The following is a 14,355-nucleotide window of genomic DNA, read 5'->3' on the forward strand; positions in this document are numbered from 1 at the left end:
ACAGATTAAGAGGACCAGAACACAAAATGTGTGTATACTAAGTAGCTCAAAGACAAGGGCAAAACTTTAACGCAAGGAAAACATTCAGAGCTTTCCAAGTCCCGATTTCTTCTGCTTTTACAGTTCAGCCTAATTAGTCATCCCCCGCCCCCGCCCCATGCGCGTTTGCGTTTTCTTAATAAACCCACAGCAAGACCTAGGGCGGCGGTGAGCCACAGCGCATGCGCCGTAGGGAGCGCCCTCAACAGCTAGGGTGCTGTTTGGGCGGGGCCTGGGCGGGGCCAGACGCGCGCGAGATTTGAATTTCCTCTGCGTGCAGTCAGTGCCTACGCAGAGGTTGAGTTGCACGGCGGTATTCTCACCAGGCCCTGCAACCAGTGGGCCACAGTGCCGGCCACAGAGATGGTGGAAGGACCAGGCTGTACTCTGAATGGAGAGAAGATTCGCGCGCGGGTGCTTCCGGGCCAGGCGGTGACCGGCATGCGGGGAAGCGCTCTGCGGAGCCTGCAGGGCCGCGCCTTGCGGCTCGCAGCCTCCACAGCTGTGGTCTCCCCGCAGGTGAGCTACTCCTGTAACAGGCCATGCAGTCAGCAGGGGGAAATGGAATAAAGACCCCATCAGGGTTCCAGGATTTAAAGTGTCATCTTTTTGCTCTGGCCCAGGTTTCCTGGGGTCCTACCTTTCACAAAGTTTATCGTCACTTTACTGTAGGGAGAAGTCGGTCCTAGCGCGCCTGCGCAGGAGAGGAGGGCTAGCGTTCTGGGCTCTAGCTGCCTGAGCAAGATGCCCTAGGGGAATCCAGTGAAGGTGTTTTATCCGAGTCACCTTACTTAACTTCCTTATGATACCCACATGGTTTCCCATGTCTACAGCTGCATTTTTTACTGTTGATGTTATCAAATCTCTGCTACCTCTGATATGCTTTTTTCGTCCCATTTTAAGCTTTTAGCATAAAATTCTACTTGCTTGCTTGCCTAATCTGCAATTGGTAAGTATATCACAACTAGTATATAATTCTAAAACTACACGTAGAAAATTTAGCACTAACTTCTCACTCAGCTTCATATTGCCATCTATTTAAGGGGCAATGAAACCCAGTTCTGGTTCCCTTAAGTGAATTCATTTCTTTTTAAAGTAGACTAGCACAGCTTCTTGCCACTCAGGCATTCATTGCAGACGATGTGGTATTCATCTGGCCAGAACTTGTACTAAAAATATTCTGATTAAGGCATCATGTTTTAAAAGCCCTTTAGATGTGTAGATGATTGTATTTCATGCCTACGTGCAATATTGTACTGTATTTCAATTTCTTCTGCAAAGCTTCCTCACAGCCTTTGGTCCTAGAAGAAAAAGTTGCTTGCTATGAAATTAGCATATGCTTACAACTTGAAAGAAATGAGGTTCTAAGTCTAAGAAAATATATTTTCAAACTTGGGAAAAAAGAATAAGTTTTACATCTCCTTCCAGTTGCCCTTTTGTTTATTTTGATTTGATATGCTAGTAAGTACTCTACCTATTTTTTTATTATTGTTATAGTGTTTCTAAAATCATTTCAGGGTACCACAGAGATGGATTTTAGATGGTTTCTTAAGAATATTAATATTTATGAAAATTACTCATTCAACAAAATTTTGAATACTTAAGGCACCTAGGGAGCAAAAACAAATACTTCCTGTTTTGGAGCCTATACTTTAGTTGGGAAGATAAAAAGACATTCATTAAATAATCGCCTAAAGAAATATAAATTAATAAGTTCTGTGAAGGAGAGATAACATGGTTCTTTAAGGAATTGTAGGAAGATCAGGGAAGGCTTCCCCAGGGAAGTAGCCAAGCTGAGGTGTGGGCCGGGTGTGGTGGCTCACGCCTGTAATCCCAGCACTTTGGGAGGCCGAGGTGGGCAGATCACCTGAGGTTGGGAGTTCAAGACCAGCCTGACCAATGAGGAGAAACTCCATCTCTACAAAAATAAAAAATTAGCCAGGCATGGTGGTGCATGCCTGTAATCCCAGCTACTCGGGAGGCTGAGTCAGGATAATTGCTTGAACCCAGGAGGTGGAGGTTGCAGTGAGCTGAGATCGCGTTATTGCACTCCAGCCTGGGCAACAAGAGCGAAACCCTGTCTCACAAAAAAAAATAAATAAATAAATAAAGTTGAGGTTTGCAGGGTGAGTAGAAGCTATGCAGCTCAGGGATTGGAAAAGGAAAAGACTGAAAGAAAGCCAGAGTAGACACTGCCCTCTCATTTAGGAGACGACTGCAGAAATCCAGGTGACAAATTTGGGGTCAAGTGTTGGTGGTGGAGATGAAGACAAGAGAATCACTATTTTAGAACTAAAGATGGGAGGGCTAAGCAATGGATATGACATGAATATACTTAGGGATATCATCATTTACATCACTCAACAACGTATTTTGTGTTAGGTTTTATGCTAGCTCCTGCGGATACAAAGATGAGTAGGATGTGCTTTCTGCTGTGAGAGTCTGACCTAATGTTTTAAATAAATATCACCTCATTGGTATTTAGGAAAAATAGCTTAAACATTTCCTTTTAAGTATTGTTGTGATTATCTCTGATGGTAAGGCATGAGATGCTTTTACATTTCATTCAGTCATGAAAAAGGATAACCCTATGATAAAGGATTAACCTGATTTTACAGATGAGGCATATGAGGCTCAGAGTGAGTTTAAATAAGTTTACCCAAGATCACATGGCTAGTAAGGGGCTAAACCAGGGTTTGATTTTTCTTTAAAACTCCAAAGCCTACCATCTTAACCATGCCATAGCTCCTCTCAGCCATAAAAGATTCGGTAGGATCTTTATTGCTTTTTTAGCATACAGTGGTAGGAACACCATAATGCTCAGTATGTAGTAGTGGTTATTTATTAAATAGAAAAGTGCAACCTTGGATTTTTGGCTGTGTCTACCACCATTTTTAGTTTTGTTCAGTTGAGTCAGTTCTCTTATATCTATTCTGATAATTCTCTTCTAACAGCTTCTATGGCCATGTTTGGATTGCACAAAAGAGTGCAGCCTGATAATATAATACAAATGCTTCAGTAATGGTTAGGCAATTATTAACATCACTTGGCAGCAATATTCAGTAAGTTATACCCCACACATAAAAAGCCTGGCATTTAAAGGTATTATTTTTGATAACCTTGATAGAAAGAGGCATTAAAAATTGGAATAGGTCTTTGTGGTTATGATCAGGAATCTGGTTCTATGGACACTGGATTTTAAAATCAATATGGAAGGAATACATACTTTGAGGCTGTTGGTAAACTTCTAAATAATTTACTATGGCTTCACTTTCTGGGCCTTTGATCTGAAAAAAAAAAAAATAACCTTTTGTAAACATGAAGAGTCTTTTGCATTTTAGAGGGATCCATAGTAAATTTCATTAAAACATGGTAGGTTGTCACAAACCTCTGGCAAGATCATTACTGTAACAGATGATCCCATGTCTCCTAGGCATTTATGCCAAAGAGTTAAAGCTATTTAAATGTTTCTGCTACTGGCTTGAAATGATTAGTTTTCACAAGGCAGCATTTAAAAATAATTTAATAACTGCATACTGCATTCTTTACAGTGCAGTAAACATGGAAAAAGTTACTAATGAGAGCTAAAGAAATATTTAATGGGCATTCAAAATAAAATATTTAAACCTCAGATAATCATACCAAAAAACAAACCAAAAAACACTACTTCAGTAGCTATTGCCATAATGAACTGTTGCTCTGTCATATAGCATTCCTCTTTGTTCCAGTATAAAGTTTATAGAGAACACACTTGAATGCATGTCTCCCTGTGACAACTGATCCTCATTTTTGAGAAAACCTAGCCATAGAAGATCCCAGCATCTGCTAGTCATGGATGTACTATATTATTTTTCTGAGTTGTGATCCGCTGTCTTGTCAGCATAAAATTGTGCAACAGTGTAAGCAAATTGCATAAAACTCTGCTGGAGATTGTGGAAACTTATAGTAAGAAACAATATTGGAATATAAATGAACATATCTGGTTAATGAGCTTTGAAGAGTCAATCCTTTGATTTTAATTGTTGGGTGGATACAATATTTTAGTGAAATCATATTTAATCTGCATGTGTTTTCAATCTCACAAAACAGGATATGAAACAGTTTATAAGCATTTTATTTGAAACATGGTCTGATTATTTCCATAACTCCTTAAAATTTGATACATGTATTTAATATGCCAGCTATTTATCTTTATATATGCTTCACAGTGTCAGGAACTGAGGAGACATTTAATAAAAGTTGAATGGATGGAGAAGAGCAAGGTTTTGAATAGTGCAAAATGATTAAAGATTTAGAAATAAATTCCATTTGGAATCTTTCACTATGAGAATGTGTATATTTTGTTATGCATGTTATATGAAATTCCTACTACTAGAATATAAACCATGCAGTAAATTTTCCTTCTTCAAAGTGGGGAAAAAAAATCGTGGCTCATTTTATTGCCATTATTTAAAGAAATGAGCTAATCTACAGAGATTCATTTTCCAGCAAAATGAGGCTCATTTCTTTAAGCATCTGAAGGGGATTTCTAAATAATTTACAGAACATGCATTATATACTTCCTTACCTTCTTAAATGGATACTGATAATGATTTCTCCTTAATGACTCAAGATCATCATTATCGGTATCCAGAATCCTATGGAATCGTGAAACAAGGGATAACAGAGAACAGAAACATTCTTACAAAGGAGGAAAAAGGGGAGGTGATTTTCCATGGCCATTGTAACTTTTTATCCAAGATGAACATATTCGGTATGCTGTAGAGAAAAGAACATCTGATCATCTTGATTTTGAATTCCCATTTCTTTGTTACTTCCTCATCTGGAGATGCTTATTGTCACATCTTAGCTTATTTGGTCAGGATTAAATTAAGCAGCATATAAAATTCTTAGCTTAGTGCCTAGCAAAATAAACACCCTGGGAATTGTTCCTTTTTCTTCTGGATCAGAGCTTTCTCACCAGACCCATTTATCTGAGGAACACCCTATTTTTATGAAGGGTTTGTAATCATTTGGTGCCTTCAGATAAGGTACAAAGTCTTTAGTCTCTGAGTAAGTGCTTGAAGGTCTTGCACTTAGAAAATTGTAGAATATGTTTTTGATGAATGGGCCTGAAGACCTCTATTTCGGTGTTTAGAAATCACTTTAGAATTATATTCTTTGATGACTTCGATTGGTATATAAGTGATCTCTGATTAAAAAGTGTTGTAGGCTGGGCTCAGAGGCTTACGCCTTGGGAAGCCCAGGCAGGCGGATCACGAGGTCAGGAGATTGAGACCATCCTGGCTAACACGGTGAAACCCCGTATCTACTAAAAATACAAAAAATTAGCCGGGCATGGTGGTGGGCGCCTGTAGTCCCAGCTACTCGGGAGACTGAGGCAGGAGAATGGTGTGAACCCAGGAGGTGGAGCTTGCAGTGAGCCAAGATCGTGCCACTGCACTCCAGCCTGAGCAACAGAGCGAGACTCCGTCTCAAAAAAAAAAAAGTGTTGTATTGGGGGGAAAAGTGTGTGAGGAAAAGAGGAGAGAGTATGAAAGTAAATATGGTATTTTCTTCTCTATAGGGAAAATACTTAACTGCACTAGAGTTGAAACATTTATCTATGGAAAAGTCTTATTCTGCTCTGAAAAGTTTATCTTCCTTGTCCATCCATGGATAGGCAGGATAAATGATAATCAGCAGAATAAATCATGTGCTGTCTCTGAAAATATATGTTGTTTTGAAGATTTCACATTATTAAGCCACTTGAAAATAGGAAGGTGAACCCTTCTCAATCATACTTAAAATTGTGTCAAAGGAGATTTTCATCTTTATTTCAGAAAAAAATAAAAAGGATGAAATGTTTAAATAATACAGTAATGGATTATAAGGGTCAACATGAGAAAGTCAAGTGTATATTGGACAATTGTGTATAGTCATAGCAAAGATAACAGGCTTATGGAAATTAGTTTTTGAATTTGGGCAGCAAAAGCTTGTAGAGAGAAGTGATAACTCTAGATTCTATGGTAGGACAAGTGAATATCTTATAAATCTTAGGTTTATTGCAAAAGCCTTGCCCAGTTTGTACACAATAGCTCTTAAAACAAGTAGAGCAAACAATTACTGGTATACCAGAATTTTGTCTTAAGATGGAGTTTTAAAAGAACAGTGAAAGATATGTGCAGGTGCTTGCAATGGCCAATCGTAAGTTGAAAATTTTATTTTATCCCAAGTATATTATCCAGAGCTGATTATTTTAGAAATGATGGAGTACCAGGAATCCGCTGACTTGGGTAAACCATCTGCGTGATAGACAACTGAATAAAAAAATCTTGATGTGTCATTTCAAAACCAAAATTAAGCACAGTAGTACCACCTATCCACAGAAGGTGCATTCGAAGACACCCAGTGAATGCCAGAAACCATGGATAGTATCAAACCCTATATATGCTATCTTTTTTCCTATACATACAACCTATGATAGTTTAATTTATAAATTAGGTACAGTAGGAGATTAATAGCAATAACTAATAATAGAACAGTTATAACATTATACTGTAATAAAAGTTAATGTGATATCCCTCTCTGTCTTAAAGTAGCTTATGGTACTGTACCACGAGTAACTGAAACTACAGAAAGTGAAACCTTGGATAAGGGAGAACTACTGTATTGGATTAGATCTTTTTAGAGCAACAATTTAAATGCTAAGTAAATATGTCAAATAAAAACCAGGCATTCTAGGACTGGTTGCTAAACACAGAGGAACTCCTCCCTAAACCTTCCCATATGGTTCATTTAATTTTATGGGAAATTTTGGTAAGTAGAGTATTTTACTTCCATTGTAGCTTTTAGTAGTCATGAGAATTTGGTCCTCCTATGTTTAAATCTCACTCCATGACAGGTAATTAGAAAATAAGATATTGGGATGTTAATGAATTTTAAAAGGAGATTAAGTAGATGGTAGAGTAGAAGATTTTGCCAAGATATCTTGGGAAAAAAAAGTCAAGCAGGATGGGGATGGTGGGAGGGGACACAGTGAATGTATATTTTAAAGCCACACTTGGTTTTCAGAGCTAAAGGAGGAGGCATCTATTTAATCCCCCAAATGTTCACTGAACCTCAGGCATTGTGTAAAGCCATCAAGGATATTAGCTAAACTTGTTACTGTCCCCAGAGAGCTTATAGACAGGGAAGAAATGCAAGTCACAGACAAATAATAAGTCAGTATAGTAAGTACTATGACAGCGGTTTAGAAAATACTATGCGAAATTTGGCAGGTAGAAAGCCTCAAGATTATCCTACTGTCCAGGCGGGGAAACCTTAGGCCCAGAGAGAATTACAAACTATATATGTGAGCAAGGAAGAGGTTTTACTAACGTTTTATTTTAATACCCAAGTACCATGGGGTATTAAAAAAGGCATTCTTAAACATATTCAAGCCAAGGTCATATAGCATCTGTAGCTAGAAGAGTTTCTGCTGCACTGAAGTCATATGATATTTTTAGGTTAATGTTTTTCTATAAGTTAATATCTACCTGTGAATTCCTTTACTTGCTCTTCTGTCAACATGTATGTTACAATATTAACATTCATCAGGCGATAAACATCTTTTTTCAACATTGGTAATTTCAGAGTTTTCATTTTTTAAAGATCATATTGTATGTTGTTTTTAATTGCAGAGAATAGGGTAAAACACCAGTAGAGCAAATAAGACATGTATTACACCTTTAAGACTTTAGTTGGAGGTTCTCTTTGAGGCTCTGTCAGCTAGGACAATGTATTTCAATGTCCATTGACAGCCATGTGAAGATATATAATGGTCTCATGCATTTTAAGTATATTGGGGACTTTGCATTTTTGACTCCCTTTCCTTTCACAACAGAATTTATTTACAAGGGAACATATTACCTTTTTTCTTGTTAATAAGTGGCGCAGTAACCATAAGGTTTGAAGCACTAGCCACCAAAACTTTGTTTTGCTAAATGGCCACATCATTTTCCACAGTTAGAACTTTCTTTTTTTTTTTTTTTTTTTTTGAGATGGAGTCTTGCTCTGTCACCCAGGCTGCAGTGCTGTTGAGAGATCAGCTCACTGCTGCAGCCTCCACCTCCTGGGTTCAAGCGATTCTCCTGCCTCAGCCTCCCAAATAGCTGGGATTACAGGCATGCACCACCAGACCCGGTTAATTTTTGTGTTTTTAGTAGGGTTTTCATCATGTTGGTCAGTCTGATCTCAAACTCCTGACCTCAGGTGATCTGCCTGCCTCGGCCTCCCAAAGTGCTGGAATTACAGGCATGAGCCACCATGCCTGGCCACCATGGTTAGAACTTGCTAAAATCTCTGATAGATGACAGTAGATTTGCAGATATAGATGTCTGTTCCAGGATAACCTCTGATGCCTTGAGGCGTAAATCCTGGAAATAATAAAAACTTTTTTGAAAAAAGCCTATCCCTCAGCATTGGTTATGAAGGATGTTTCAGCCGTTCTTTTCATAAATTGTACATGGAACCATATTCCCCACAGTGTAGGTTCTATAGAATCTTGAGGCAGGATCTTATAGGCTCATTTACCACATAGGAGTTCCCTGGGGGAAAATCTCTGGTAGAAATCAGGATGGCTAGTTTTGAGTCTCTTCCTAATAAATATTATTAGGAATCCTAAGCATTTTAATATTGGGGTAAAAAGAAGTTGAGGTTTCCATTAAGAACCCTTACTTTTGTCAGTTTTTTCCTGTTTGTTTTTTCAGTTGATCTCACCTGAAATATATGTCATATGGTGGTTTGAGGTTAAATGGTACAAAAAATTTTACACTTATTATTTTTGTAAGTATTTTGGTTTGCCAATTACAACAAAACTCAATGGGGCAGTACTGCTGAATTAGATTTGGGCGTTTTGATAATGGGGCAGTTGTCTTCATGGAGTAGAAAACTTCCCCAGGAAATTGGCAGAGTTTTCAGAACTGATAGAGTAAAATCAGAAAATCTATCTACTACTCTTCCTCTTGTTCTCTGGGCCGTGGCATAGCAGGGCCTTTGCTTTGTCATTCCTTTTGCCTGGATCATGGCTCACTTATTTAAAACTTGCCCAAATTTCAATTCCTTGATGAAATTATGACTGCTCCTTTAAAATTGCAACCTGTTGCACCCTCCCCCAATCTTGATCTCTCCTTTTCATCTCCATCTCTTTCCCGAATGTTCTAACATACTGTGTTACTGTGTTTATTGCCTACTCTTTTTCCTTGCTAGAACATAAACTCCATGAGGGCAGCTGGTTTTAGTTGTTTTATTTATGGATGCATCCCGAGCATCTAGAACAAGGCCTGACACGTAGTGGAGGGTCAGGAAGCTTTTCTCAAATGAGTTTATCCAGGTAAACAGCCATTTTTAATGGGGAGGAGGATCATCTTTCCAGATGTCATGTGCCACTTTTGTTGTAGACAAAGCCAAGTGAATAACATGAACTGTTACAGGTGTTGGCTTTTGGAGTTTTTAAATAAATGGTGTAAGTTCTTGTCAAAGCTGTTAACTTGGTGATGTGAGCAGACTTCACATGAGACATTTGGGACTCATGTACTATCTTATTAGGTGTTGTGACAGCACTGTCTGTTTCAAGGTTGCTTCTCTGTCTCTTTGCTAGTAGCCATTATAAAACCTGGTAAAGTCAGAACTAAGTAGAAGAACGAAGGTCCAGGTAGGGAGAAGACAAGTAGTGAGTGCAGGCCAGTCAGATGGTTTCCCATCTTGGAAGAAGGGAAGAGAGCCAGTCAGGTGCAGTGAGAAACAGTGATGTGGCAGCTGACGCAGAATTTCGTCTATCTAATGATAGATGTTGAGTTTCAGCTTTAACTTTTTTAAATTTCTTATTTTTAATTACAGTAGGCTTTTGGGGGAACAGGTGCTGTCTGGTTACATGGATAAGTTCTTTAGTGGTGATTTCTGAGATTTTGGTGCACCCATCACCCGGGCAATGCACACTATACCCAATGTGTAGTCTTCTATCCCTCACGCCCCTCCGTCCCTCCCGCCAAGTCCCCAAAGTCTAATGTATCATTCTCATGCCTTTGCATCAGATGTAACTTATAAAACTTAAAGGGGTAAAGGAGATTAAAGCACAGGAGTGGCAGTAGTAGCAAATTCTTTCCTACCGAAGAAGCAGGGAGCGCTACTATATATGAGAGAGAGACAAGGGTGTGTGTGTGTGTGTGTGTGTGTGTGTGTGTGTGTAAAATGGGGTAACATTCATCACCTGGCCTCTGCTGGGAGCTCTAAGAAAAGCTAGAAGATTTCACAGGGTATGGCTAAAACAAGTTGCTAGTAAAGAACATTGGAAAAAGATAAGAGATGGTTGACATTGGAGTGGTGGGGAAACAAGGCTCTGACCATTGACTTATAAATGAGCGTTTAAAATGTTAATAAGAACTTAAATCTGAGATCCTGAAAATGTACAACCTAATCTATATTGAGACAAAGATCTATATCTGCTTTATATATCATCATCTTAAAAGTGTCCTGGCAAGTTTATAAGAACTTTTTACATACTGATTGGTTGTCATGGAAACCTACCTTAAAACCCACTGTTGTAATCTATACTTGGCCTGAAGTGTATTTAAGTGACTTAAAGTCTCTTGTTAGGGAGAAAAGCATCAAGATTCTTGGTGTTTCTCAATTCAGGGCTCTGAATGATTGACTTATATAAAAACAAGGCAAATGTGTTTTTTCCTCACTGAGTACTCAAGCCTGCCTTCCCAGTGCTTGATAATTATTGATAGGTACTAGAGTTCATCCCAGAAAGGGCAACCAAAGACTGAGCTTTGAGGACATGGTGGCATATACCTACAGTCTCCAACAGGTTCTTTTTTTGTGATTTGTGCAGAACAGGAAGTGACTGCTGTCTTTTTTTTTTTGAGACGGAGTCTCGCTCTGTCGCCCAGGCTGGAGTGCAGCGGCGCCATCTCGGCTCACTGCAAGCTCTGCCTCCCGGGTTCACGCCATTCTCCTGCCTCAGCCTCCCGAGTAGCTGGGACTACAGGCGCCCGCCAACACGCCCGGCTAATTTTTTTGTATTTTTAGTAGAGACGGGGTTTCACCGTGGTCTCGATCTCCTGACCTCGTGATCCACCCGCCTTGGCCTCCCAAAGTGCTGGGATTACAGGCGTGAGCCACCGCGCCAGCCTGCTGTCATTTTTAATTAGTCCTGTGCATTTAATTTATCTGTCATTCTAAGCCAATGATTGATTCTCTAGTTCTTAAACAAAGGAGGGATATATAAAGCCAGTCGCCTGAACTTTAGGCAGTTGGAAAATTCTGGCATTGACTGTAGCTATTTCAACCTTGAATGGGTTTAGTGGAAGAATCATGTCTTGTCTCTTTTTTTTTTTTTTTTTGCTTTATCTCCCTGTTATCTCTCTTTGAGCTAAGTACTGTGATTGTATCTTAACAAAGACCAATTTAGTGAAATAAAGAATAGAGTGGACATGCCATCTTAAGCATTTAGAATGACAAATGTCTGTAAAACCAAAAGTTTGAGAATCACTGAACAATATCAGTTCACTCTAAGTTGAGGAAAAATTGTGACTTGTTTCTAGACTCTGTATCTAAAGCTGTTTTATAATTATATCTTGACATTTCCCCGTTCCCAGTGCCCACCAAGGTTTCATTCAGAATCTTCTGAGGATCCTTAGGCCCACTTGAGAAAAACACTAAAGAAGTTAGAGGTAAATGAGGATATTACCTTAGACTGAGTTAATACGTAGATGTACTTCTGTGTACTCTATTTTATCTTGTATAATAATTATGCATGTCTTAAGTTTTACATTTTTTATTACATTTTGAGTTTAAATAATGTTTATAAAACATATATAAATAATAAAAAATAATGACATAAGAAACACCAGTATACATAATGCTCAGTTTAAGAAAAAGGGCATTACTAAAATCTAAACCAAACTCCCTTTCTTTTCTTCTCCCGCAGAAGAACCTACATTTTATATTTTTGTTTTCTATTTAATTCATGTTTATAATTTCCTCGAATATCTTATAGGATTCCGCCTATACGTTGTCATTCTAACAATGTATTGTTTGGTTTTGCAAGGCTGATGGGGGAAAGGAGAATATGAGTTTATTTTTTCTTTATTCTTAACATTGTGCTTGGAACAGGACAGGTCTCAAATTAGATTCCCTCACTCAGGGGGCCCCAGGTTTTTATCTCTGATCTCCTGCACCCTCACAAGATGCGAAAATTGAAGCTCTCATTCTTTAGTTTCAATCAGTGCCCTTAGGATAGATGCTGGTTTCATAGCTCTCCCTACTACTTCTCAGGGGTCTCTCCCACTTTTAGTTTTTGACCTTTTATTATTTCATACTAGCTTAAAAGTTCATCAGTGCAGTTAAAAATATTTTGTTTTCATATTTTATCATCTGTCATTTGTAGCTGTTTTTATCTGACCACTCTTTCAGGGAACTTGGCTATATACTTCTGGAAATGGAAGAACCTATATTCCAGTTTTTAGTTTTAAAACATTCGTGTTGTATTCCTGTGCTTTCTTTTCATATGCACAGAGCTATATGGTCCTGGAAGAAACTTTATTTTGATTGTCTACCAATTACTTTTTTTCACTTAATTTTTTTGGCCTCTCTCTTTTTAAATGACTGCATAGTAATTTGACAAAATGTATGTAAACAGCCGATTACATTACATAACTTGTTGGAGATTATTCTTCTCATTGGAATGCACCTGGGCATGAAGTAATATAAACACATTTAAGAATTAAATTATAATTTTGCTTAGAGTTTGTGTGTGTATGCTTATGTGTGTACATGTATTTTCTACTAGGCTGCTGCACTGAATAATAATGATTCCGGCCAGAATGTCTTGAGCCTGTTTAATGGATATGTTTACAGTGGCGTGGAAACTTTGGGGAAGGAGCTCTTTATGTACTTTGGACCAAAAGCTTTACGGTAAGATAAGCCTGTACAATACATCTTATCTCTCTATGTTTAAAGATGCGTAGAAGGCTAGATGGAGTTTGCCGGGTGTCACATTTCATCATATAGGAAGTACTGTGTTTTTAAGAGGGCTCCAATATGAGAGGTTGTGATTCTATCATGGAAATCAATAAACAGCAGAAGAATAAATTCTGATGTCATCATTACTTGGAAGACAGTCATTTTACAGGGCTTCCCAAGATGTATTAGAGCAGCACATCTGTTTTGCTAGTCCCCAAGCTCCCTATACCACAAATCTCTCCTTGTTTTTACCAAATGCTTATTGTATTCAGTGACATCGGTTACTTTATATTTGTGACAGGCCCTAGTTTGGTTTAAATGTATCACTTGATTTTTAAATATTTTTCTGGCTTCCTGGTTTCTCTGAAGCCTTGAATGGAATTTGGAAATTTACTTAGAGAATGTAAAAACTTTCCAGAGAAATAGCAGGTTCTCCATTGTTTCACAGTTCCCATGGAAATTCATGGCTAATATACTGGCAGAGAAGGACTAGCAACCTACTCCCTTTGTTGACTTAATGATAAAAAAGTCAAAAGATATGTAATTGTGATGCATGATCACATATTTAATTTTTGCAGGAAAATGAAAGCGGCCTTTGAGTTAATATGTCTACCCAATCTCATTCTGTCTTTTCTGAGTTCAGCCTAAGCTTTTGCCAACTGTAAAAATTGATACTGCTTCCTCGAATCAGTTTTAGTGCTGTTTAAAGATACTGACCACAGTTATCACCTTTTTCTTAAAAGAAAAGACCTGTTCCTGGACCCCGTGCTAACCAAAGGTGAATAATTGTCACAAAGAGATGATATTATATGATTGTTCTTTATTGCATCTCATCTACCCCATATTTAGAGTAATCCAAGGTTTATGTAATTGCTTTTCCTTTGAGGCGTTCTCTTTTCATTGTCAGCAGCTGCTGTCCTTGGACAACATTGTCACTTCATGGTTTTTCTTAGTCTGGAATTGATAACATCAGCATATGCCGAGTTGTTCATGGAGTAATGATATATTGCAGGTTACATTGCTGCTGTAGTAGATTGATGTGATTGAAAACTCGTAGCTCTGGATAGAGTAGTACACAATGGGATCTATGCATGATAGTTGAAAACATTGATATGTTATTGATTCTCTGGTGTTAGGTACAGATTTATTTCTGTAAGATGAGAGGGGGTTTTTATCAAGTGCTCTCCACCAGACTGATAAGGGGGAAGTCATTTCTCAGCACAGGGCTGTCAGTAAGTGTTCCATGAAGTTCTAAACAAGGACAATCACTTCTTCAAACTCACTGAACTAGTGCCCTCCCTGGAGAGTACCTATGTCAGTATATGGGTG

The 14,355-nt window shown here is 38.3% G+C and overlaps 1 protein-coding gene across 1 annotated transcript in view; it reads left to right on the plus strand.

Annotated features, from left to right (window-relative positions):
* Nucleotides 1–327: 327 nt before the first annotated feature.
* Nucleotides 328–14,355, plus strand: part of NEIL3 (nei like DNA glycosylase 3) — a 56,931-nt gene continuing 42,903 nt past the window's right edge. The window contains exons 1-2 of the mRNA XM_003276671.4: nt 328–558; nt 12,854–12,978. Coding sequence (XP_003276719.1) covers nt 403–558; nt 12,854–12,978 — 281 coding nt within the window. The 5' untranslated portion in view covers nt 328–402. The remainder of the gene's footprint in view (nt 559–12,853; nt 12,979–14,355) is intronic.

This window comes from Nomascus leucogenys, chromosome 7b (assembly GCF_006542625.1).
Source record: "Nomascus leucogenys isolate Asia chromosome 7b, Asia_NLE_v1, whole genome shotgun sequence".
In the NCBI taxonomy this organism is placed as follows: domain Eukaryota; kingdom Metazoa; phylum Chordata; class Mammalia; order Primates; family Hylobatidae; genus Nomascus; species Nomascus leucogenys.